Source organism: Brienomyrus brachyistius, chromosome 10, assembly GCF_023856365.1.
Source record: "Brienomyrus brachyistius isolate T26 chromosome 10, BBRACH_0.4, whole genome shotgun sequence".
NCBI lineage: Eukaryota > Metazoa > Chordata > Actinopteri > Osteoglossiformes > Mormyridae > Brienomyrus > Brienomyrus brachyistius.
Window position 1 is genome coordinate 29,419,997 of NC_064542.1, and position 26,196 is coordinate 29,446,192.

At 53.8% G+C, this 26,196-nt stretch overlaps 1 protein-coding gene across 1 annotated transcript in view; it reads left to right on the forward strand.

The window, feature by feature from the left end:
* Positions 1-26,196, forward strand: part of diaph2 (diaphanous-related formin 2) — a 251,640-nt gene that overhangs the window by 96,406 nt on the left and 129,038 nt on the right. The window contains 3 exon segments of the mRNA XM_049027740.1: positions 2,347-2,409; positions 3,650-3,997; positions 6,170-6,284. Of these exon segments, the coding sequence (XP_048883697.1) occupies positions 2,347-2,409; positions 3,650-3,997; positions 6,170-6,284 (526 nt within the window).

The window sequence follows — 26,196 nt, forward strand, 5'->3', positions numbered from 1 at the left end:
TATTAAGGCTGAACTGGAGACAAGGCAGCCAATTATAGCAGCTCTGTGGATGTATCCGCCTATCCCCGCACTCTCTCCGGGAAAATTCGAAATACGCATGGTTGCTAGGAGAAAGAATTGCCTAATTCAGTCAAGCTGAAACCTTTTGACTCTTAACAACAAATGTCTAACTGCTCTAAGTGGCTATTTTTGGGCGCCTGCGATTATTTAATTTAATAAAGTGCCAATTTCCCCCTTAAAATGCCGGCCTAGATACATTTGAATTACTTCTCAGTAGTGTAATATGCTCAGAGCCGCGGCGTCTCGGAAGTGGGGAGGTGCGGCATTATGTTTGTGAATTTCTGCTATGTCTCCGAATTAGCATTTTATTTTTTCCCTCTCTTATGACTGCTGTCAGTGAGCTCCTCCATAAGCCAATTCTGAGCACTTTGAAGCTGCCCAGAGACAACTGAATGGATTGACACTCGGCTTATTGAATTTAATAAAAACTGGTATGCGCCCCCCCCCGCCTGTCCCCCCCTAAGCTGATCCATCACTGAATGGGGTTTTCTGCTTTTACACATTAACTCCCTGTGATCCCATCTGATTTGAAGCGTCTATCTGTCCTGTTCTGGGTCTCCACCCACCATCGCTGGGCCCAGTAGCCTCCACCAGATGCCGGTGTCATAGGTTCGAATGACATCATGGCCATGTCGTTTCCTGTCTCCTGCCGTAAGGTCTTAGGCGTCAGCCGTTCGAAGGGATTCTCCTTCCTGATCATGCATCCCAAAATATTTGAAAAAGAGATGTTATCGTCCCCTTTTCTTTTGACTTGCCTGGATCTGCTCCAGCTTTCGGACGGCTCCCCAGGTTTTGGAGTTCTCCATGCTGCCATCCGAGGGTTATTCCCTGCAGACTCGTACCCCTGACCCAAATGAAGGCCTGAATCCCGCAGGAGTAGGACCAGACTCAGGCTTGTCTGATGTCAGATTTCCCAAGGTGCCCCCACACGGGCCTGGCAAGCGGGGGCTGTGGCCTCCTCACTGGGGTCTCCCACCGCTCCTCTCCTCTCCTCTCTTCTCCTCCCGGTGATACTTGTTAACGTTACGGTAGCCATCTGTTCCCAGTGTGTGACAGCGGGAACACATGCTCTCCTCCTGCCTTCCTAACTAGACCCCTTGCCTCTATCCAGAGCCTTCTGCCTGATTTTTTGTTTGGGGGGGGGAGCTGTTGCATGCGTGAGCCACAGCTAAGATGTACATTCGCAGTTAGCTTTGACTCCAGCAACGGTTGGGGAAAAGGTACAAGCGTTATACCTTTGAACTTTCCGCTTCCTTTTCCCTGTGCAGAAAGCAAGTTCCTAATTGGTCCCCGATTCCGTTATCCCTGGTTAATATTTAATGGTCCCAGTCCCAGGCCCTTGGAATAAATATGCTCTGCGGTTCTGCCCGCGTCGGCAATGTTTGTGCCGAGATTCTCTCGCATGTGTTACGATATTAGGAGTTTACCTCAAACTTGTATTTTCCACTTAACCCGCGCTGAAGTGAGGGTCATTCTGAGAGAAATCAAAGTTTATGGAAAAAACGCAGCTGGATGAAGTTCCTTCACATGCGGACAGCTTTCTGTCACGGAGTGGTGACCGTCTCCCATGAAGGCCTCGTCCCGTACGCCTCCTTCAGCGAGCCCGCGGACGAGCGGGATGTCGTCGTGGCTGCACGTGGGTCTGTCCCAGTTAAATGCGACTCAAGACTCTGAGATTTCCGTAATCACCCCTGCACAACTTCCTTTCACAGTTCTTATTTGGGAGACATTTACTATCTCGCTGATTTCCATAGTCTTAATTACTGGGAATTTAGCATTTTCGGTCCACCTAAAACCCCTGCATAAGTCCTGGTCTGGTCCGCCTGCCCCCGGACCGCTCAGGGGAAATGGCTCCCCTAGTCCAGCTCCTCCAAGACCTCGGCTCCCATAAATATTTGATTTCTTCGTGACTCAACGTCAGTCCCGGAACAATGTGTGCCTCATTATGCGACGGATGGAGCGGTGCGCTGGCGAAGCCGGTTCCTGTCCGCTCGCTGCAGTGCACCGCAGTTACCCCTGCGCTGTTATCGTCAGTATCGCTGTCTCGCTATCCTGTGCCAGAGTGTATAATGAGGGACCCCAGGAGCGGGGTGTGTCTGCGATGTGTCTGTCAGGTGGTGATGTGAGGGAGCCTATCAGGAAGTTTGATCTGCTGACCTGCTTGCTTGCGGTGCTTGACTAAGATGTGTGTATGTGTCTATCTGTCTTGTCTCTGTCCTAACTAACACACATACCTGTCTGCCTCTCTGTGCCTGTCTGTCTGTCTCTCCCTGTGCTGCCCCCCAGCTATCTAGCGAAAGGGACAAGCTAAAAGAGGCTCAGAGGCTGATCAGCGACTCTCAGGGCCAGGTGGGTAGCCTTCCTGTCTCTTTCAGCATCGTGGCCAGTGTTTGCCTAACCACTCCCCCCCCCACTCACTAACGCATGCGAATGATGGTGTGACAGATGCCTACTACACTGCAGACGTCACCCCACCCTCGGCCAGGGGTTCCAGCTGTGTCCCTGCCCCGCCCTTGCCGCTGACACGAAGAGGCCGTTGTTTGTAAACTGCCGCGGAATGTTCCGGGCTTCTCATTAGAGCCGATGCCCCAAGGTTTAATTACACGACTAGGCCCAATTAACTGGGCCGCTGCCAGTCTGGTTGTCCAACCCTTCCCAAGCTATGTGCCATGGTGGGGGAGAGGAGGCGGGATACGAGCAACCTCACCGTTCCTTTGATAATGGGCTCAGGGGTGGGTGGGAGCTCGGGGTCCTGGGGATGCTGGTTCTGAAGGGTCGGGTCCAGGGATGGACGGGGGGGGGGGACCACTCGATTTATGGGCCGATTACTGGCCACCACATTAACATGAACAGGTCAGGGAGATGCAGAGATGATCGACTCCTGTTCCTTTGATAATGGGCTTGGGGTGGGGGAGGTCCTTGGGGGCATGGGGGGTCCTGGCTCTTAACACCCCCCCCCCCAGTTTTCCAGATCTAACCGTGCCTGCAGCTGGTGGAAACCTGTTGACTGGAATCTCGCTATACAATCAAGACGGCTCTGGGGGGTGGGGGGTGGGGGGGGGAGATTGTCTGTGAAATGCGAAGCTCGTGTTTGTTTGACGCCGGGAAAGGATGTGAGGATTTGTAATAACTTGTTAGCGAAGCGATTAGCTTCTAATCATGTGAAGGTCAGAGCCTCTCCATACTGTGGGATTTCTAATTGAGCTGTTTGCGATCATTTCATATCGAGACGGCAACCGTCAGAGAAGCAGGAATACCTCTTCCGCGGCAGCCGCCCCCCCCAGTAATATGCTTTAATTCCCCCCATCGCCTCTGTAATGACTTCTTTTGTGATAGGCCGCCGCGTTTAGGATACTGGAGAAAATCTGGCAATCTAGCAGTTGGGGGATCCGGGTGTCTGAGCCTCCTCGGGCATCGTCACATCGGCCTTCTTCCCGCTTCACATGCAGCCATGCAGTAAAGGGCGTGGCCTGTCTGTTCAAGTGACCTTTGACCCCCAACACGGCAGCTGTCCAGCTTCTGGTACCAATTCTGCCGGTACCGACCTTGATTGTCGGCCAAGCTCTGTCATGCCGGTCTTATTTTCCAGGCAGCAGCTGGAGCTGGAGCTGGAGTGCCCCCCCCACCACCGCCCCCTGGTGGTTTGGCCCCACCCCCACCTCCGCCCCCACCTCCACCACCCCCAGGGGGTTGTCCTCCTCCCCCACCGCCGCCCCCCATGCCTGCTGGGATCCCTCCTCCTCCTCCGCCTCCACCGGGCTGCGGGCCACCGCCGCCTCCACCTCCACCTGGGGGAGGACCCCCACCTCCGCCCCCTTTTGGGGGTCCTGGAATTCCACCACCGTTGGCTCCAGCTGTCATCAAACTACCTTACGGGCTCCAGCCCAAGAAGACCTACAAGCCGGAGACGGTAATGAAGAGGGTCAACTGGTCCAAGGTACATCAACCCAGCAGAACCGTGGCTGTGGGGTGGGGGGTGGTGGTGGTGTGTATGGTTCAGCTACCCACCTGTGGGGGTGAATGGGCGGGCGGGGGGGGGGGGGCTTTTTACAGGTGGCAGGTCGGGTCACACTGCTCTTTACATTGCTTGTTATGCATTGCGCCACGGTTGCATTCGGGATGTGCATCTCCGTCACTCCGCCCGATGTGATAAGCAGAGTAAGATTTTCCTTGCATGGTGTGACTGAAGTGTTTACCGCGCGCATGACAAACCCTCGCATCTCGAGTCTTGAAGGTGGGGAGGGTATGCCGTAAGCTGGGCTGCCCAGGGCGAAATCGCAGGAGACTGCATGCGAATATGCAGGCCATTCCAGGGGGGCTGCCTATCGCTCCCGCTGATAGACGGCCCGCTTGGGAATTCTGCCGGTGTGTTTCCCTCATGTAATGCATGCTTCTCCTTTAATGCACATGCATTGGCCAGCATTTATTGTCAGCATGCAGCGACAGAACGACCCCCCACCCACTAACTAGCGGCTGTGTTCTTGAACCTGGCCTGATGATGGCTACTGAAGGGTACCGAGATTCCTGTGTCTGATTTGTAGGGAGATAAGCCCCCCCCCCCCCCCCCCCACACCCAAACCCCATGTTTCTTAATGATTTCGGGAAGCACGGCTGGAGAGCTGGAGATAATGGTGCCGTGTTGGGATGTGGCACTGATGTCGTCCCCCCCGCGTCCCTGATGGCGAGACCACTCCACCCCCCCCCCGGCAATTTACAGAATGTGATCGAATCAGATCAATAAACACAGTCAATCATAATGTCAACAAATGCCGCTTTACATTGAAGCGGGCAATGTGAATGTGAGGTGCTCTTGGGTGGGGGGTGTGTGTGTGTGTGTGTGTGTGTGTGTGCGTGGGGGGGGGTGGTGGCTGGGGTGCCTGGAGTTCTGTTAAACCTTGAGGTCGGCCACCCGCGTCTCACGGCTGGTGCCCATCTGCTCCACGCCCCAGCCGGCCGGGGCCACCTTATTTACAGCAAGCTTGCTGAGCCCTCGGGGTCGGCGATAACAGCGCGTGTGTGTTCACATACATTCTGTCTGCAGGGGGCGCCATATGGCTGTCCCCTAATGAGTGCAGGAGCCTTAGCGTCCACGGCAGGTGTAGCACAGTGCAGAGGAGGCGGCCAGCGTGAGGCGCTGTGTTCCTGAGCTTGTAATGGCTGTCGAGGCTGCGGCCTTGGAGGTGTGCTGATGTAATCCCTCCCATAGCCCAGGACAGGGGGATGCCGCATGTTTTGGGGGGGGGGTGGGTGGGGGTTAAAGCATAACATTTTTTGGAAGCTTTTTGTAGCCGCAGTGACACCCCCCCCCCCCCCCCCGCCCCTCTATCCATTGCTCCCCTCTGTTCCTTCTACTCCAAAGTAATGAATGAACCAGAAGAAAGTCTGTTTTTGGGCCCTTAATCCGCCTGTTAATTGCTTGGAGGGCTTCCCTCCATCTGGAAGGCCTGGTTTGCACGGTTACCAAGTTCACAGAGCTATTTGGAGACGATCCGCTGGTGGAGTCTGGTCACTGTTGTCCGCAGAGAGCCTGTGGTGATGAGATGGGATGTCGTGGTACAAGCTGAGGGGTGTCTTGTGTGCATGTTTGTGTGGGTCTGTGCGCATGTGTGTGTCTGGGTGTCTTTGGGGCATAGACCTAGACCAGAAACTGTATCATGTTAGCGACGTGGTCCAGTCTGGGTTGCAGTGGGCCTCCCCGGCTCGCGGCGTCACACACGACTGTCTGTTGCCTTGTCGGTACCGGTGGGTTCTGCCCAGCGGTGGATGCTGGATTATTTTCCAGCCCTCGGGGGGTTATGTGTGGCGCCGGTGCTGGTCCAGGTCCTTGGCGACTCTGGCATCCTTGTGATGTGTGGCCGGAGGCGTGGCGGGAGCCATTTTCTGTGAGTGTTTTGGCGATGAGCCACACAGTCGCCCCCCCCCCCCCCCCCCCGCTGTCCTGCGGGGAGGCGGCGAGCTGTCAGGCGTGGAGTTTACTCAGTGCTGAGTGGCCTAATCGCTCTCTCCAGTCACGCCTGTGTAACGGCCCGCCTGGTGGGGGTGACATGGGGGGGGGGGGTTCCTCCTTGCTCTCTCAGCTTTCTCACATGGTCTGCCTCCGCCCTGGTAGGTCGTGCCTCAGGAAATGGCTGAAAACTGCTTCTGGATCAAAGTCAAGGAGGACAGGTTTGAGAACCCTGACCTCTTCTTCCAGCTGTCCCTCATCTTCTCCGCTAAGTCCGCAGGTGAGTGCTGCTCGTTCCTCTGCTTCCGAGGCCAACAAGGTCTGCTTCCCCAGCGGCCCGCTTCCCCACGACTGCAGCCTACTTCCCCGGCAACCATGGTTTGCTTTCCCGGCAACCTTAGCCCACTTCCCCATGACCGAAGCCTGCTTCCCCATTTCCCCAGTCCCCAGCAGCCCACTTCCCCGCCGTTGTAGCTTCCCCACTGCCTGCTAATTAATCCTGGTGTACTTTCCACCTCGCTAACATCGGCAGTCAGCACTTCCTTCACATTAACACCCATAAGAAGACTATTTTCCTTAGTGAAGTGTTGATTATCTCAGAAACTATTTTTATGAACTTTGCTGGCTCTTTAAGGGGCTGGTAGACCCACCCCCCTAAATTTCCTTCCTTGCTGAAATCTCTTCCCTCCAATTAACGAGATGGTAGCATCGTTGTGTTTCTGGCCGGTGTCCCTGCATGGCAGTGGATGTGAGCACGGGATGGTCATGGTTGGTTCACCTCAGCTTCCCGACATGCTGTTTGGGGGTGCAGTAATGACAGAAGTGGTCCGATAGCCAAGCAGGTTGGAAGGGCTGAGTGCATGTGTGTTGTGGTTGTGATGAAGGTGGGGTCGGGGTTTTCCCGATGGTACACGCTCACTTCAGATGTATTGCACACGAGGGTTCATGAGAGGAGGGTCCCAGCCCTCCTGCCCTGCTCACCTCTCGATGGACGGCATTCAGCCCTTCAACTGCCAGGCAAGTTGTGTTCCTCCTATTGCTCATTGCATTACTTTTACTGAAGTTTCACTACAGACACACCATGCCCACTGACTTGTCCCTGCCTCCTTCGTGGCACAGGAAGTGACCCTTCACCCCCACTGGAGCATAACCCCCCCACCTCCAGCACATTATTCTCTCCCACGTTGTAGGAATTCTCACCTGCAGACCTGCCACGCAAATCGATGGCACCATCATTTGTCTGTTAAATTGGTCCTGTGTTTTTGAGCCAGTGATAAGAGAGCACGCCTCTTCTTTGGAGTGATTTTCAGTCAGGGTGGGGTGGCGGGGGGGGGGGGGGGGGGGGGGGGGACTTGTACCAGAAAACGGTCCCTTGCAAATGGGACGTGTTGCGTAGTCACTGTGGCCTGTGGGACGGTTTGGTTCTAATCAGCGGTGGAACAGAACTGTTTAAGCTTTGCTCCCTGCAGAACCGCCACCCTCCGCCTGGCCCCATCACAAGGGTGCTCAAGAGGAAGTAATCAGGACAGGTATTAAAGCCAAATTCTGCGATCTGGAGGGTAACACGTTCCGGCTGTCGGCAGACTCCCGTATGTAGCATGACTGCAGTTGGCGGTCCCTGGCTCCCACACAGCCGCTGCCGATATTCTCCGTTCCATGGGGGATTCACAGCTCCTCCATCGACACCTCCATCTTAACGTCACCGGACGGTGTTTTTCTCCGGTGTCCGCGCTCGGAAAAATGGCTCCCGCTGTGGGCAGAATCCGCTGCTCTCCGTGTTTAATGGCCTTTGGAGGAGCTCCAGATCGTCAGCCAACTGGGATTTCAAGCCTAGTTTCCATCCTGCTTAGCTGACGAAACTCGCCCCCCCAAACCCCACCCCGTTCCCAATTAGAGGCCATGCTGCACGCATCGTTGTTTGGACTCTCGTTTATTTGCCGTTCTTGTTATCTTGCGGCCTCTTTCGTCCCCTGCATCTCATATAGCTGGTCGCTTTATTGATTTTATATTTATGCTGAATAAAGTCAACCAGTATTGCTTAAGTACACAACGGCAACCCCCAATACATGGTTTTACGCCTGATCTGTGAAGAAGGATCAGGCCTCAGTGGCCCCCGAAAGATATATTAGACTATATTTGAAAAGCCATTTTGTGGTTGAGTGGTTTATCCCGTATTAGGCTACCCCCATAACCCCCCCCCCCCCGTGTAAAATTCTGTGCCCGCCCACCCAGCCCTGCTACTGAGCGCGTGCGAGAGATGGCGGGGGGGATGGGTGGGTCCAGATGTGATGCAAGGATCACTCTGACTACACATTAGGGCTTTGGCCACAAGCACCCCGTGACGTATGGAGAAAGAAGGAAGTGGAGAGACAGAGGAAGGAGGGAGCGTCGGATAGAGAGGAAGGAGGGAACGTCGGATAGAGGGGAAGGAGGGAGCGTCGGATAGAGAGGAAGGAGGGAACGTCGGATAGAGAGGAAGGAGGGAGCGTCGGATAGAGAGGAAGGAGGGAACGTCGGATAGAGAGGAAGGAGGGAGCGTCGGATAGAGAGGAAGGAGGGAGCGTCGGATAGAGAGGAAGGAGGGAACGTCGGATAGAGAGGAAGGAGGGAGCGTCGGATAGAGTGGAAGGAGGGAACTTCGGATAGAGAGTAAGGAGGGAACGTCGGATAGAGAGGAAGGAGGGAGCGTCGGATAGAGAGGAAGGAGGGAGCGTCGGATAGAGAGGAAGGAGGGAGCGTCGGATAGAGAGGAAGGAGGGATCGTCGGATAGAGAGGAAGGAGGGAGCGTCAGATAGAGGGGAAGGAGGGATCGTCGGATAGAGAGGAAGGAGGGAGCGTCAGATAGAGAGGAAGGAGGGAGCATCGGATAGAGAGGAAGGAGGGAGCGTCAGATAGAGAGGAAGGAGGGAGCGTCAGATAGAGGGGAAGGAGGGATCGTCGGATAGAGAGGAAGGAGGGAGCGTCAGATAGAGAGGAAGGAGGGAGCATCGGATAGAGAGGAAGCGGAGTGCAGCCGAGCCGCTTTGGGTAAAATGAAAAAAGTAAATTTGTGATTGAGATTTTTATGCATACTAGCCCCATGGGGGGGGTCTTGAGGGAGGGGCTTGCTTTGGCAAGCGATCTAGCTGCTAAGGTGAGGTGTTAAAATGTTGTAAAGTGTGCAAATTGTGTGTCTGGCCCTGGGCGGTCCCCCAACCGCCAACCAGCTTCCCGGCTGTGTCTGATGGGGGGGGGGGGGGCGGCTCGAAGGCCCTACCTCCTTTTATTGTGTTATTAAAAGGGGGCTTAATGGTGACACATTAGCATAATTTGCCTGTCATGGGAACTATGGACTCTGCCAAATGGGGTCGATGGTGGGGACTCTGAACTCGACCTCGGCTGCTACTGATGGCAGTGGAAATGGGGGGTGGGGTGCTTGTAGAAGCACTCTGATTTCACACCCCCCCCCCCCATGAAGGCAGGGGCGTCCCTTCCAGTCGGCACTTTATTTCATCATCACAGTTCAGTTGTGTGGCGTTTCGGGGGCTGGAGAGGGGGTGTAAATGTGGATACAAATGCGAGATATATGAGTGTAATCCATTTTCCAGGGGGATGCCTGTTTCTCGGTAACAGTTTGCGATGGGAATGAGATCAGAGTGTGAGTACACTGTGTTTTCAGCGAGCCGCCCCTGTAAATCATTTTATTGGATGCCACACACTGTATAAAGGACCGGGAAGTAAACGGATGCCGGGCCTTGCGAAGGCCTTCTTTCCTCCCTTTTCTGTTTGTTCCCCACCGCCCATTTTCATTTCGTGACTTGCCTCTGACCATCCTCGCTCTGTGCCGTCACCTCGGCCCCCCTGCCTGAGCTCAGTGCTGTTGCCCTGACAGAGAGACGGGAAGGACCATGGTCCAGTCACTGTTTGTGCTTAGTCCTTCCCGGAAGATCACATCCTACCAGGAAGTGCAAGTCCTACCTGGAAAAGCAAGATCTACCAGAAAACACAAGTCCCACCCAGAAGATCAGATCTTACCAAGATGGAGAAAATCTACCCAGAAGTGCAAGTCCTCCTTCGAAGATCAAGTTCTATGTAGAAAAGCAAGATCTACCTAGTCTTACTGGGATGAGTTGGCCAGCAGATTGCCTTGACTGGGAGAAGAGAATGACCATCCCTGTAGGTGGCGGCATTCCCGCTGAGGCTGTCTGGGAGCCGGCCTACAGTGAAATGAACGCACTGCTTTGCACTGTTGGCACACTGAATACGCACACTGAGGCCTGATCCTTAAGCTGTGCAGGACTGAGCTTAGGGAAGATTCTGTGTGTGGGATTATCAGCGGCACTGAATGGCAGCACCGATAAGTGCTGAGAAGCTGGCGTTGGGGTCTCAGGTAATCACAGGCGTCGAGCGTCTCTGTTACGGAAGTGCCCCGTCCTCCTCCTGTGGCAGTGAGCCGAGGCGGGCAGCCCAATCCCCGGAATGCTAGTTGTGGTTCCTCTCTGACCTGAGTTTTCGGGCTTGGGACGGCCCCGGCACCAACAGTACCTGGGGAGTGTAGTTATCGCGTTCAACAGATTGCAAGCACTAATCAAATTGTTATTAATCCTCTATATACAAAAGGCGTACAAGGGCTTTTGTTGCAGTTGGGATGATGTTAGAAGTGGGATGATTTCTAATTACCCTCGTACATGCCATTAATTTGTCTCAATGAAGCCAGATGCATCCCGCAGTCATTTTTTATTGGGGGGGTGGGCACTGCTTCTGCTCCACCCTCTGGGGGTCAGCTCCTTAACTTAGTCATTCCTGCGAAATTTTAATAAATCAGATCGTTGGCCAAAATGAGTTCCTTAAATATTAATGGCTTATAATTAGTTTATTGTACATTAGAGAAGCCATAGGGGGGTGACCTGGATTGAAGTTGGAAATCTGCTGTTGATTCCCCATTTCCCATTAATAATGCTTCTTGCGACGTCCCACTGATTTTAATCTTTTGCCCTCCTAAGAGGTCTATTCCGGCAGTCGCTGGGAGCCTAACATCCTCCTACGGAAAAAAAAAAAAGATTACCCTGTTTTAAGGCCCTGCCTTCCGATGGCTTTCTTCAGCTTAGTGGTGTTCATCCCTGGGTCGCTCAGCTACCTCTACAAGCGATAAGCAGCTGAAGTAAACCATCTTCAACAACAAAGATGTTCATCGCAGAGGTGAAGAACTGGACCGATTAGTGAAATCACCAGAGGGGAACTTGTCTTAGAGCTCCGCCCTTTGACCTCATTGGTTCTGGCCCATGCTCATGTTTTAGGTTTAGCCTGGTGACAGACTGTCGGCAGCTCACAGTCTTGGCCTGTCTTTCTTTTCTGAGAGGCTCGATTTGTTCATGGACTGACCTGGTCGCCCGCAGCGGGAAATCATATTTCTCCTCTATTCTTATTTGCTTTAAAGAACTTCAATTCATAAAGCATCTTATAATAATTTTTATTCTGCCCACACACAGACCTAATCTATAATCGTACATCTATACATTTAATGTGTATTGTGTTTGAGGGGGTCGTGAGAATGTGATTTAATGTAATACTCTTTTTTTTTGGGCCACTCTGAAAGTAATAGAATGCCCTCATGTTCTGAAGAAGCTTGTGGAATCGGGACCGGAGCCGACAGATGAGAATATGAATAGAGAGTCGCTCACGAGCCGCGATACTTAATGTTGCTGCGGCAGTGGTGCTGCAGGTGGGGGTGGGGGTGGCGGACGTCGGCGCGAGTCCCCAGAGAGCTGCAGTTTCTGTGCTGTTTTCTGCCACCATTGCTGTGCAGATGTAACGGCAAGGCACTGGCCTGGAGGCCTGCGTAAGGGCGGTAATTAATGCGGCATCTCTGCGCGGGCGGGCGGGCGGATCCGGCAGCCGCCTTAATGATGCGTGCAGGCGGCCTGCACGTTTTGTGGTGTCTCTGGCAGGGGGCGGTGTTCCTTATCCCGACACTCGCGGGGAACTTTGAAGTGCTGCGTTCTGTCTCTGCACTACACCCGCACTGCGTTCAGACGTGGAATCGGACAAAATCTTTTCCACCTCGCTCTGAACCGGAAGTCCGAATCTTCTGCGGACTGAGCAGCGACCTCCGTTTGGGGATCAGTCCTGTCCTTGTTCTCAGGAGCGCGAGGTTTGTGGACCTAGGGTTATTCTGCTTCTACGTTATTCCTGGGATTCGGTTACATTCACGGTTCTGATTTGGCCTGTGTGTCGTAGCTTGTGTAGCTGGAATTCTGCAGCTGGGGGGGGGGGCATACAGCAATCATATTGTTCCAGCTTTGTGCCAGTTACCTTGTTTCCCGGGTTTCATGCCCTGCATCTTGCTCTTGTGTTTGTTTATTCTCTGCTCTGCACACCATGAACTGACCTGTCTGTCATTTGCCATATTCCTTTCCTTTATGATCCAGCAGTCTGTGTGACCTTCAGGCAGGAGACCTGGCATTGAGACTGAGCAGCTCCAGTGCGACGTGCGACGTTCTGCGCTCTGTGGCCACATAAGCTCCAGCCTGGACCCACACGCTCACACAAAGCACCCATGGCCTGTCTCTTTATCCAGGTCCATATTTTTTATTGGGATGTTTTTGGGGTGTAACGTAACAAAAGAAAGTGACGATAAAAACGATGAAAGCGATCTAACGCCACCCCCCCCCCCAACCACACACACGGCGGCTGCATAAATGTTGCGCGGGAGACGATTAGGCTCCCACAGAGTTCTGTGTTTCGGAACAGTGGCCACAGGACAGCACCCCCACCTTGATCAGAGGTAATCTCGTAGGCTCAGTTAAATCCCAGCAGATGATTATGGGGGGTTGGGTGGCCGGGGGGGGGGGGTCAGTGATGCACATCTCAGCCAGTGGCGAAGGAAATGGTGCCAAATCGGTGACCAAAAGCCATTTGGATCAGGTCCCGACAGGCAAGCTGTCGGCGTTTCCACGTGGGGGGGGGGGCGTATCCACGTGGGGGGGGGGCGAATCCACGGGGGAGGGGCCCTCCCGTTTCGTACACGCCCAGCTTATCCAGCCTCCATCCGCCGCAAACTCATAAAGCGCCCCCCCCACAGCTTTCATTGGCTGTATCCTAGCAGGCCTCCGTCATGACCTGATTACCTCCCGACCAGCTTAAATGTGGCAGTGATTTTTTTGGAGAGAAAGCAGTCTTGCACACCCCCGGCCCGTTTTCGTCAGGGGATATGAACACGGAAGCCGTCGCCACCAATTGCAGGTGATTCGGTTTCAGCTTTGGCAGCCGATCGAGAACCGGAATCGTCCCGGAGTGAGTCCTGTGTCTTGTACCCAATTCCCGTGCCGTGGTTTATGCTGCTGTCGCCTTAGTGACGCCGCTTGGCCGTGCACAGTCCCTCGGACTGCCTAGCTGGGGCACGCCTTTGATTGGCCATCGCTTTGACTGGTTCTGAATTGATTTGAAATGTTTGCTATTCTTTCAAATGTTGGACAGAGATGTGTTGTGTGTGACATACGCTTCATGTTATACTATACATAAACGTAACCTCTGCCACCGACGTTGTCCAAGAAACGATATTGCCTTCTGGTCTGAGAGCAGCCCCCCCCCCACACACACACACACACATACACCCACCCCCACAACATGGTCTGGCGGTTTTCCAGCGGAAGGTAAAATGGGAACATGGGTACCCAGAGGCCCTCGGCGGGTTATCCTCTTTAATTTGTTTTTGAGCCTGTTGGACAGAATTGCTTTGGCCCCATAGGTTTGCTGAGGGGGGCTGTGGAGGCCCCAGACAGGCCACAGGATGAGCGGCCCTGGGTGGGTTAACCCACTGGACCATCATCGCTGTGGCGACAAATGGATTTCCAGCCAATGCATGCCCACTGTAGGGGGGTGGGATTTCTACTTGAGTTTGGGCCTGTGTGTGTGCGTGCGTGCGTGCGTGCGTGCGTGAGTGAGTGAGTGAGTGAGTGAGTGAGTGAGTGAGTGAGTGAGTGAGTGAGTGAGTGAGTGTGTGTGTGTGTGTGTGTGTGTGTGTGTGTGTGTTTGTGTGTGTGTTTGTGTATATGTGTGCGTTTTAGACTTGAGGCTGAATGAACAGGCCTCCCTTATTTTTATATGTAAAATAGTAAAATGGGCGCTTCATTCTCCACGCACTGGACTTGGTTCATCACATCAATCACCGTGCGCTGGACTTGGCTCGTCACGTCCTTCACCGCGCACTGGACTTGGCTCGTCACGTCCTTCACCGTGCACTGGACTTGGCTCGTCACGTCCTTCACCGTGCACTGGACTTGGCTCGTCACGTCCTTCACCACGCGTTGGACTTGGCTCGTCACGTCCTTCACCACGCGTTGGACTTGGCTCGTCACGTCCTTCACCACGCGTTGGACTTGGCTCGTCACGTCCTTCACCACGCGTTGGACTTGGCTCGTCACGTCCTTCACCACGCGTTGGACTTGGTTCGTCACGTCGTTCACCACGCACTGGACTTGGCTCGTCACGTCGTTCACCACGCACTGGACTTGGCTCGTCACGTCCTTCACCACGCACTGGACTTGGCTCGTCACGTCCTTCACCGTGCACTGGACTTGGCTCGTCACGTCCTTCACCGTGCACTGGACTTGGCTCGTCACGTCCTTCACCGTGCACTGGACTTGGCTCGTCACGTCCTTCACCGTGCACTGGACTTGGCTCGTCACGTCCTTCTCCGCCACAGACTTATCTTTGCACAGTTGCATATTCTAACCAAGTACAGAGCTGATATCTTAGGCGAAAAAATAAAACTAAGAAAGAGGTTGTATATTTCAAAAATGACCCCAGCAATAGCCTGCGGCTGACTTCTCTATGAACGTTGTGTTTACTGATGGTGCGCCCACCCCACCCCATTCGTAGCATGTTTTATTAAACAGCTGTGATGTATCACCGCCACCCCCGCTTCCAGGCTGCAGCCTGATGGGGGCGATGGGATCCGGCCCCACGTAGGTCGGACTCGGGAGACACAAGGAGAGGCTGCAAGTGTTTAATGGCCGGCAGGCCCTGTGCCATTAGAGCTGTGGTGGCAATGGTAGAGAGAGTCCAAGGGGCTCCTTAATGGACCAAGAGTGATTGTGTACTGTGCTCAGGTCTGGCCTGCCGGAACGGGAATCTGTTTCCCTGCTCCCTCGCTCCATACTGGCATTCATCCCCTGGTGGCGACATTTGCAGATACCTATGGATCAGGCAGCCAGGACCTACAGACACTCTGCCTCAGTTTTTGGTCGCCGCTGGCGGTTGAAACTATATGGTAATGTGTTCGGGAGCCGTCCTTGAGGAAATCGGACTCCATCACCCGACTGTGTTTATTGGCAAAGTGACGCCCCTTTTGATTGAGAGGCGGTGACCAATCAGATAAGAGCTGACACAAAGCACTTTCATTTTGAACGTAAACAAATCGATCTCTGGCTGCTGGGATGGCTCTTTATGAATCACTGCTGGAGGTGTCCGATTTGATGTGGCGGATCGAATTTCCTAACACAGCCCCTGCCCTCATTTCCCTGCTGGGTCGGTGGCAAGATGTAACCAGAAGTCCCAGGTGAAGTTCTGCCCCACGGAGGTGCAGATTAGAGGTCAAGGTATGAGTGTCTGTTAGCAGTAGGGGTCTCTTTCTGGGGAAACGTAGCAATGTCTCATGATAACTGGGACTCTCCCAGGGAGTGAAGTGTGCGGGGGTTCAATGGAATTTATGTTTCTCCTTCCTCCTCCTCTTGCTCATTAATGAGGGCTGCTGTCGGCACATAATTAACACAGCCTGGCGAGCACGTTATGCCGTGGCAGTGTCTCGGAGAACCTGTTGTAATCGCCCTCCAACGATGATGAAGGCACTTTGGGGGAGGAGGCTCAGGGAGTCCTGACGCGATAAGGGGGGTGTCGTCCTTATGTGAAGGCCCAGGGGCAGTGTAGGGCTTTCTGGCCTGACCCTGCGGCCCATCGTGGCCCCGGCACCTCAGTGTAGACGGCTGTAACCCCCTCAGTGTCTGGTCCCTGGTTTGATCCGCTTTCGGCTCTACTCTTTGGTGTCGTGGTGCTTTCTGTCGAACAGAAACGTGACTGACGAGGTAGAGTAGTATTCAGAAATTAGAAGTATTTAGTTTGTAGTGACTGCATACACAGTGTGGGGCTTCGAGATTGGTAGTTAGTCACCGGGTACCGCCCATAGCCTACGGCCTATGGTAAGAGGCACAGAGGGATGTCTGATCGCGTCCACCTAGGGCTGGGCGATGATATATCTATTTTACATGGCGCATGCCCAATAATCACAGGGCTTCAGATTAAAGGCGAAGCATTTGGCCGGACGCCAGCTTTTCAATACTATACGGGCTTTTATTTACACCCACAATTTGTTAAGCAGATTTATATTATGACTAAAATATCAATGAGGCATTTTATGACGTCCAAAAGGTATCAAATTCAACATATCCATATGTTTCATAAACGTGTCAGACTTTAAACTGCAAAAAGTACCGCCACTCCACCGACGTCTTTTTACCTTTTTTATCTCCTCTTTTAAAAGATATTGTAGCTGCTGAGCTGTTCATTTCTTCACTGACCATTCAGTGCAAATCGCATGAAGGTATACCAAACATAGTATACCAAACATAGTATACCAAACACAGTATACCAAACACAGTATACCAAACTGGCATGATGTGGTGTGCTCCGCTAACCAAATTTAATTAAGATTACTAAGTTTTGTTTCACAAAAGGCATATCATTAATATTATAGCTGTACTACTAATCTCACCAAATATTGACATAAATAAATGCCCATGTAGTATGGCAAGGCTGGCGTCCGGCCAAATGCTTCTACTGAAGCCCTGGTGATTATTGCGCATTTGCCAAATCAATATGATATCACCCAGCCTTACGTGTGTGTATACGTGTGTTTGTGTGTGTGGGTGTGTGTGTAGGTGTGTGTGTGGGTGTGTGTGTGTGTGTGTGTGTGTGTGTGTGCTGGGACCCCTTCAGCCCTGTGCCCTGCTCCAAACTCCTTGGATGGGCCGACAAACTTGCATCAGAGTCGGGTGGGGCTGGGGTGAGGTGGGGTGATGGGAGAGGAGCAGGGAGTGTGACGCCGTCACCTTAATTCCAAGTAAAACTTGGTTCCCGAGCCCTTAAATCCTCAGCAAACGTGGCTTTTCCACGCACTAAGCCCGACGAATCCCACACATTAACAAACATGCGAATGGCTTTTATCCAGCACTTACACAATCCTGCCATAGATATTTGTGTTGCTTATTAAAACTGACAGTTTAAGTGCTGCAACTCATACTGGTTACTACCCCCCCACCCCCCCTCCGGTGTCTGAAACAAGCTCATAACTAGATGTGTCAGAAAACAAATGTGTTCATTTTCCTAATCAAGGAGACTGGGGACTGAGGGCACTTCTGTATGCGAGCCAGTGGCCGAGGCTGTGGATGAGCTGAGGTTGGGTGGGAGGGTAAGTGACAGGGGGCTTGAGGCGAGGGGGGGGGGGGTCTGCTAGGTGTTATGGATTTTTGGTCCCTACACCTCCAAGAGCCATCCGACAAGTCCTCAACGCAGCCCCACCACGCACGACTAATGGCGGTCGCCGTGGCGATTGATTATCAGTGATGGGTATCTGCATAATGAGATGATGAATCTGACCTTTCGGGGCTGTTATTTCCAAGGTGTACTTTAGCGGTGATTCACAGGGGACGACGATCGGCACAAATCAAACGAGCTTTCGCGCGCTCTTACAGCCGACCTCGTCGATCACGGTGGCTCGGCCGTGAAAAGCCACCAAGCGTCACGCGACTGTCCCCTGCCGCTCCGTGACACAGGCTGTCTTTGTGTACGCGGCTTTGCGTTCCCGACTGTGGTCACGCTGTGCTTAAACATTAAGGATGTGGTCCGGGTGTGCTTCTCCCCCATGGGGAGGGGTATACTCTACCACGTGGCGGGGGGGGGGTCTGGTATGATGGATGCCTCGACTTCCTACCATCCTCCGTATTTGTCTTTGAAGGAAAGAAATCTGACCCAACACACCAAGCGTGTGCATTTCCTTCCACCAGTAGGGGGCACTGTGATACCAATAACGGCCTGGCCTCCCCTCCTATATAACCTGCCAGTTTACTAAAGGGGAATCTTCTTCTTTTGTGTTCCAATTAGGCTTTTAAAATGTACGTAAGGCGGGATTCATTTTGCCGAGTGAGTGGGGCGACTTTCCTTTGGCCCCTCCGTTTACTCTGTGCTGCTGCCGTATGTCTAAAGCGGCTTTTAGCACATGCTGTCTGCTAAGCGTTTGGGTTGAGCTTCTTCACGCATTTTCACATGGACCTCCCTGCCTTATCTTGTCCGGTACTGTGTCCGGTACTGTGTCCGGTACTGTGCCTTCTCTGCGCCGCGGGCTCCATCACGGTCAGTTGTTTCTCAGGAGGCCTTTGGACCCGTCCTCCAGAGCACACACTGGCTCGCCCCCCCCCCCACCCCCAGATGTCGGCCCCCCCATATGTCGGTCCCGCAGATGCAGGTCCCACTGATGTTCTTATCTGGGGAGAGAGTTTGAGGCTATGCCCGGAAGGCGTCGGCCTCCGGTGTGAGCCAGGTGTTGGCGCGGAAACAGGACCCTCTCCTCGTATTGCTGGAGCCAGTTGCTGGACCATCACACAGGTTCCTCGTGATTGAACGGCATGGGAGACCCCTCCCCCCTCATGTTTTGCCCAAAACAACCAGAAGCGATTCCTGATAATCATGCAGCAGCTCGAAGCCCCACCGAACGCGGCAGCAGATGATCCCCGCCACGAGCGATTGGCCTGTTTTGCCCCTCCCTCTGGCTCCCCCTCCCCACTTAATGTCACCTTTCTGTGAGGACACCAGGGTCACAGAGATAGTACACAAACTGTGGTAGGAATAATCTGGGTTAGTAAGCTAACCGGGGCAGGAATTAATTGGAGCAGTGATAATTTGAGTTAGGGACTGGGATGAGGACAAACTGGGATAGCATTAAACTTGGATAGTAACCACATATGGCTGTGAGAGGCTGCACGTGGTGGTGTTACCTGTATGTGGCTGTGCCTGACTCTTCCCCCTGCCTCTGTGTCCTCGGAGCCGCTGCACCGCCATCATCATGCCCCAAGCACGAGGAGACCATGCTCCAGGATCTCGTTTCCATAGAAATGCCACGTTGCCAGCGTTACCAGAGGTGCCGCATGATGAGGGCTTCAGCGAACGATCAGTGTGATGGGAAGTGCCCCTCCCTACCCCCCCCCCCCAATCTGGTGACCCCCAGCGAAGCCTCCTCACTCCACAGTCCCAAAGGGGGAGGAGCCACAGCGCAGATCAGGCCTGAAGCACAGAGGCCCGAACAGCGGCACTAAATGCCCTTTTTTCTGGGTGCATCCGAGCAGCATAGCGTGAAGCAAATGAGCAGAGAAGGTAAAAGCACGGCGTGGAGCGGCACTGGCAGCGTGGTGCCCCCCAACCCCGCCTGCGTGTTTACCACTATCACCGGTAATCTGCCCCCCCCCCCCCCACAACACGCGCAGACACACACACATTGTTTTCTTACAAACATGCCGCTGAGAGGCGAAAGCGGCAAAAAGAAAAAATTCGCAACTCTGTAATTTCACGACGCAAAACGTTCAATTTCTTGGGCCGGGTGTAAGTGTTGCAATTTCGCCTGAGCGAGCATCATTTGGCCGTTTCAGAAAATGCCGCTCGCCACCCCCCCCCAAATCATCGTCGTCTTTTTGATTATGAGGCTTGGACCACATGTCTTTTATATACTTAAAAAATAAAAAAGGGAGCGGGTGGGTGGGTGGGTGCAATCTCTCTGTGTTTACGGAGCAGGCCGCCACACAAGCAGCCCCCCCCCCCCCCGGAAGAAGGTGCTGCTTGTGTGTGCTGAGGTTCTGGAAGCTTCTTTTGGGAGGTGTGATTAAGAGCCAATCTGCTGTCTGATCACATGACTGATAAGCCTCACCGGGCGATGAAGCGGCCCCCTGGAATTTTTATCAGGACAATTCATGGAGAAACCAGCTCGCATCAAGATGATCTCATCTGTCGATGGTCTCCATCTTCTCCATTAAAGAAGCACCAGAATGTTCCGCTTTTGCCGTCATGCTGGCCAAACAGGGCTGGTGCTGATCTTTATTTTTCCCCTGTCGTGTATGTGGGGGGGGGGGGGGGGAGCAAAGGTCACAACAGACACCGATCTTCACCAGATAAAGTCAGTTACAGTGTAGGGGGAGAGGGAGCAGTTTTGCTTTTTGTCTTGCTTGGCTCTGTTGAATCCTGTCAGTCATGTTGTTGAAGGAGACCATTTTCAAGCATGTTGCTAATGATGTGGGGGGGGCTGATTTGAAGAGGGGGATTATATCCAGTTACAGATCTTTTGCGAACGAGAAGGGCAGTGTGATTACAAGTAATATCTGTTTGTCTGTGCTCTGCGGTGGACATGCCTCGGGCTCCCACTGTCTGGTGCCGGTTGGCCCATCTTTTGGACTCCCAGCACTGTAAGGTGACTGTACTTCAGCACGTCGAGGTGTCGTGTAATTAGACCTCACCCCCCCCACCCTCCCGTGGTGATAATCGCTTGGCTTGTTTGACACACTTTTTCAAATGTCATCGGAGTGTTCCTGCCGTTCGGAGCGTGACAGGAATACAATACCCCTTGTATGCCGCTACTCTGTTCAATTCTTTCGATTTTTACACTTTTTTTTTTTTACTTCCCGCGGATGCCTCCTGCAGTCAGATCAGCATCCGGATCGGGTCGGATCGGGTGTCCTGCTTCTGGGGCGAGTCGCGGGGCCTGTCATGGGGGCGACGCGGTCAACCTCACCTTTTCCGCCTTCGTGTTCCTGGTTGACATAGCCGGCAGCTGCCTGCGGCCCTCCGTCGGCATCTGTGCTCACGGTATTTAAATCTGGGCAGAGGGTCCTGCTGTTGGACCCTTCAGCGACGCTTACTCAAACACCAGTGGGCGACCTGTCATTAACCTATAGCCAGCCTCTGTGCATTCTGGGTATGCTTTACCTGCTCGCCCAGGTTCCACTCAGGGTTGCTGTAGGACAGTGAGTGCTGGGGGGAGTTGGTGTTAAGATCTCGTCCCAGGTCATTTCTGCCCACGCCCACAGATCTAAGGCATCGTTGGCTGCCACCTTAATGAGTTTCCCAGCATGCTACGGTGAGGGCGATGGAGGGTCTGCCGTCCCGACCCAACACTCACGGGGAACTTCTATTGGCAGCTCACCCCTCCACACCCTGCAGTTCCACCACGACAACTGGAGAATGTAGCTGAAAGTTTAATGCTCTCATGACCTGGATTCGAGTGTCGGGAGTCTGGGGGGCGTTTGAAGCGTGTCAGTCAGCTGTCAGCTGATGAAACAGACGCAACATTCACGGGGGAGGGGGGAGGGAGCCTAAAGTGTGCCTCTGCTTTTCACTTCTTCATTTCTGAGGCGAAGGATTTGGGGGGGGGAATCATTTTTTTCAATAATGATAAATGTCAGTGTGTTTTCTCTATCCTGGAAAGAAAGGGAAGAGTGCTTGATAGATAATGATTTTTCTCTCTCTCTGGCTGCGGTTAAACCCTCTTCAGAAGGTCAGGAATTCTGTGGGGCTGTTTTGTGGACAAAGAGCAGAGTGAAATTAAAGGGGCACCCCCCCCCAGTCCGGCTGGGTGAGGCTCGGCCCAGTGCTGACAGGATGATGGTGGAGCGGTGTCTCTCTCTCGTTTCAGACTCGCAGGTCCGTATGCCTACCCCTAACGTCCCGTCCCTTTGCGGCCGCAGTCCGCGGGGCCCCGGGCCCCGTGGTCCCAGAGCCCCATCGGCGCTCCAAGCCTGTAGGAACCTGTCTCCCTCCTGCTCACCCGCCCCACCTGTCTCTCTGACCTCATGGCTGTGTTTTGGTTTCTCTACTTGTTGATGCGGCCCCAGGCCCAGGGCAAAGATGTGAAAATAAAGGACTGAATTAGTCTTATATCATTTATAAAGCCAATTTAACAGAATGTGTTTGGGGGGGGGGGGATTTTACCGAGGTCCCCCAGCGCTGCAGACTGTCGGCAATGTCTGCTACCTTCGTGACCTCGAGATGGTAGCCTGATGCCCCCCCCTGCCCCCCCCCATGGCGTTTTTGTTCTATTAGTATGACTTCAGATTCCCCAACTGCCTCTTTTCCCCGTTTTTGAAAGGAGAAACTTCTATTGAATTAAACTCACACCTCTGCTGTATTTTCCGGAAATGGCCTCCCCAGGGCTGTCTGAGGCATTTCCGTCAATAAACGCGGCACCTCAGTCTGCTGCCCCCCCCCCCCGCTACCCCAGCCCAACTGGTGCTTCTGCGTTTTAAGTGTTTTTCTTTTTTCCTTAAACTTTCTCTTTGTTATTTGGCCGCAGTTGATCTGAGCGTTAAAGCCGCTAATGATTCTGGCCGTCGGCCCCGATCGTCGTGGCCCCCAGTCGCCGTGGCCCCCAGCCGCTGTGTTGCCGTGGCGGGAAGCCACGTCCGACCCTGTGGCGGAAAGGCAGGTCGGGGGTCCATCTGGCCAGCCGTGTTGCCTGCTGGTCACTTCGACCCCCACCCGGCTGTCTCTACACGGGGGGTCATGGAGTCGGGAATGTGGCCCCGTTGTAAACGGACTATTGTTTAATTTATGAAGCCTGGTCCTTATCTGCTCCCTCTCCGGAGTAGGGACTGAAAAATAATATTGGGAAGGAGGAGGGGTGTATGGAGGGGAAAGCCGCGGGTGTGTGTTTCTGTGTTTGGGGGGGGGGGGGCGTGGGAGGGGAGGGTGGTGCTGAACACTGCACCTCACGCCGGTGATTAAAAATAACCTTTCAGGCAGCAGAGAGGCTGCTAGCTTTGCCCTTTCATTTCTGCGGGTGCCATTTTGGGGTCGGCCTAACGACGGCGCCGCAGTCGCCGAGCCAATTACACAGCCGCCAAATTGATCCCCGTGCTCCGACCGCCAGCAAAGGGCGCCCCACGCAGCCAGCAGCTGAGAGCGCGCCCGCCTCGCTCCGGGCTCGTTAGGATATCCGGCCTTCGCAGGCGATTCCACTCCGTCTCTGTATTCTCGGGACGTTAATCCACACGTCTAAAATGGCGGGAATCCGAAAACCTGGCTTGCGGCAGGTTGTAGGAATGTTGCGGTAGGAAGTCTTGTGGCAGGGGGGCTTTGATTGCACCCCCCCCCTCCTCGCCTCTTTGTGACAAACACCTGCTTCAAGAGCCCGATAAATGTGCATGCGCCAAATTATTTATCGATAATAACAAAGGCGGTGAGGGGTCCAATACAGAGGCTCAGCAGGCAGCCAGACAGCCACATGCCTCCCTGAGGTTCGAATCCCACCCCTGCTGTCATAGTCCTCTTTGGGATCACATGCCTTTGGGAAAAGCAGCTTCAGAGGTCTGCTGATATCCGGTATTTCATCGGGAATGAGGGATGTCTCTTGGCTGGATCGCATGTAGACGGCAGAATTGTTGCTACTCAGTTACTGATTTGTCCTCAAAGTAAAGGCCAAAGTGGGACGACATCACCTTGGATAAAGGCTTTATTATTTTATTGACTTTAGCCGTTGTCGGCTCCACTTCTTTTCCGGAATGTTCTGATCTTTGTGTCTATTTAATGTCACACTCGCCTACGGTGGACGGCATCCTGTCATCTACACGTGTGGGGGGGGGGGAGGGGGGAGCAGCAGGTGGCGGGGGGGCCACGGGGCATCTGAGTGTCCCCCCCCCCCCCCCCCCCCCCCCGAGTCCTGCCGTCTGTGTCGGGGCTTCTGCCCGACCGACAGCTGGCCGTCTGAGCGGAACCCAGGAGGACAGCTCGTGCTCGTGATGGCGGCCAGTCCTGGGCCCGCAGGTCAGTGGTTCGAGTGCCGGGGGGGGGGGGGGGGGGGGGGGGGGGGTCGTCAGTTGCTGTAGGGGCCTCGGAGGTTCAGCTCACGATCTGCCTTCATACAGGGATCCAGCGCTATCATGCAGAATAAACAGGATGGACATTTTGGCAATGCTGCCCTCAGACAAATAGAAGCACTTTGATGCACTGGGGGATGGAGAGATGTCCAGCAGACGTCTGGAAGGTCTTGGCACCATCTTCTTGACCTCCTTTGGCTTCCCCAGGCTGAGGAAGGCGGCCATATCTGCTCTGCCTGAGCCACAGTGCTCCTAGCTTAGGGGTGTAGCATGCTGGGTACGATGCTGACTCCCATACAAGGCTTGCTTTGAGGGCCCTTGAAGCCTATGACAGATAAAGATAGGGATGGATATCATTTTTGTCATTATCTGTTTTGGATGCGGTTTCATTCACATGCCGGTTGTCTGCGGTTTCGGTGACTCCTGGCCGAGGTGCTGGGGTTGACTGGGCTCACGTGGGCATCTCGGAAGGTGTGGTTACCACTGCTGGGGTGGAGTCCTGGGTGTGGATCGGGTTTCTGTCTGCCCTTGACGACTGTCTTCACGAAGTGGCACCAGGCAAGGCGATGGATCTGTAAGTGTTTTAACGTTATTAATAATATTTATGGAATTATGTATGAATTTTTACCTTCGTAATGGATTCACTCATTAGCAGCGACCTCAGATTGCTGACCTTGTGTTCAGCTAAACATCTGTTTGGGCTGGGAAGGTTCTGGAAAATCTGACGAGCTCTTCCATCTTCTTGGTGCTCAGGCTCTAGCGTATTAATTATATATTAACGATCATGGACCTTTGTTGGTCAGCATGGGACAAGGCCGAGTCCTCCGCCACCGGAATGTGACCCCCCCCCCCCTTTTGGATGGCTCCATGTTCACTCACTATTTCCTCCCCGCTCTGCGAGATCACCCCGCCCTCTCTTTTACATGGCCACGGTATAAATGAAATATGCATCTGTGCGATCGATTGGCCCTGTCATGCGCCGGATCGATCGGGAGCCCTTGCCCCTCGCCGCCCCCCATATCGTCAGCGCGAGCTCATGGTTCCTGGTGTGTCGGAAGTGGTTTCTTCTCCGGCACATCAATCTTGCCTTTTTATAGACGTTACAGGGAAAGTAATATATTTTATGAGTCTTTTATGAGCCGCTAACTTCCTGCTGTGGATGATGAGGAATGGGGGGCCTCGTTACATTCGGGGGCCCCGCGTCGGCCATGCTGAGGTATGCTGCTCGCCAGCCAGCCAGCCATCCAGACAGTTCGCCACTAACTCACCATGAACCCTCTCTGTGCTGGTGTGGGGGCTGATGAACCCTCTCTGCATTAGTGTAAGGGTGGTGAACCCTCTCTGCTCGGGAGGGGGGCGGTGATGAACCCTCTCCGTGCTGGTGCGTGGGGTGATGAACTCTCTCTGAGGCAGTGCAGTGGGTGATGACCCTCTCTGAGTCAGTGCAGGGTGTGATGACCCTCTCTGAGGCAGTGCAGGGTGTGATGACCCTCTCTGAGGCAGTGCAGGGTGTGATGACCCTCTCTGAGGCAGTGCAGGGTGTGATGACCCTCTCTGAGGCAGTGCAGGGTGTGATGACCCTCTCTGAGTCACAGCAGTGGGTGATGATCTTTGACGAAGGCAGTGGCACCATTTTGTCAGCCAAGGATCCTGATGCTATGTATGACAAAAGCTTATTCAAGCTTGACATATTCCAGCACATTTGGTGATTTCTTATGTTCACATTGATTGTTTTCCCCCTCAGAAGATGTGGGGCCTTGCGCGATGCCTAAAGTACGGCACGAGCACAGTTAGATGACTTTGGGCTGTCCTTCTGCAGCCCATGATCTCACGCCGGGCTGCATGGCTGCGATCACTCCCCAGCGATGCCTTAGAAGATCGTTATTTTGTTCCTTTCCAAGGGTCGTTGCTTGCCGAATTGATGTGCCTTCTTTATTACCCTGGCACACAAATCCGAGAGGGACGCGTCCGCCGCTGAAGGCTGATTGCCCCTCATGTTTCCCCTGATGGCCCATCGGATCAGACTGTACCCCCCCACCGCCACCCCTCCCACGTCGCTGTAAAACGCACCCTCTGAGGAAAGGCCCTGGAGCCAGGTTTCGGGGGGTGGGGGCTTTCAGCTGACATTTTTACTCTGTGGCCATATTGAGCAGATGGGAAATCGAAACTGGGGAGTTATCAATAAAGGGGGGAGCGGCGAAACTCGTAAACGGGGATCGTGACGTGTGGCCCGGCCACAGAGCCGCTGTTTGTACACCGTCTGGGGGTGACGGCAGAATGACTCCGGCTGTGTTCCATTAGTACCC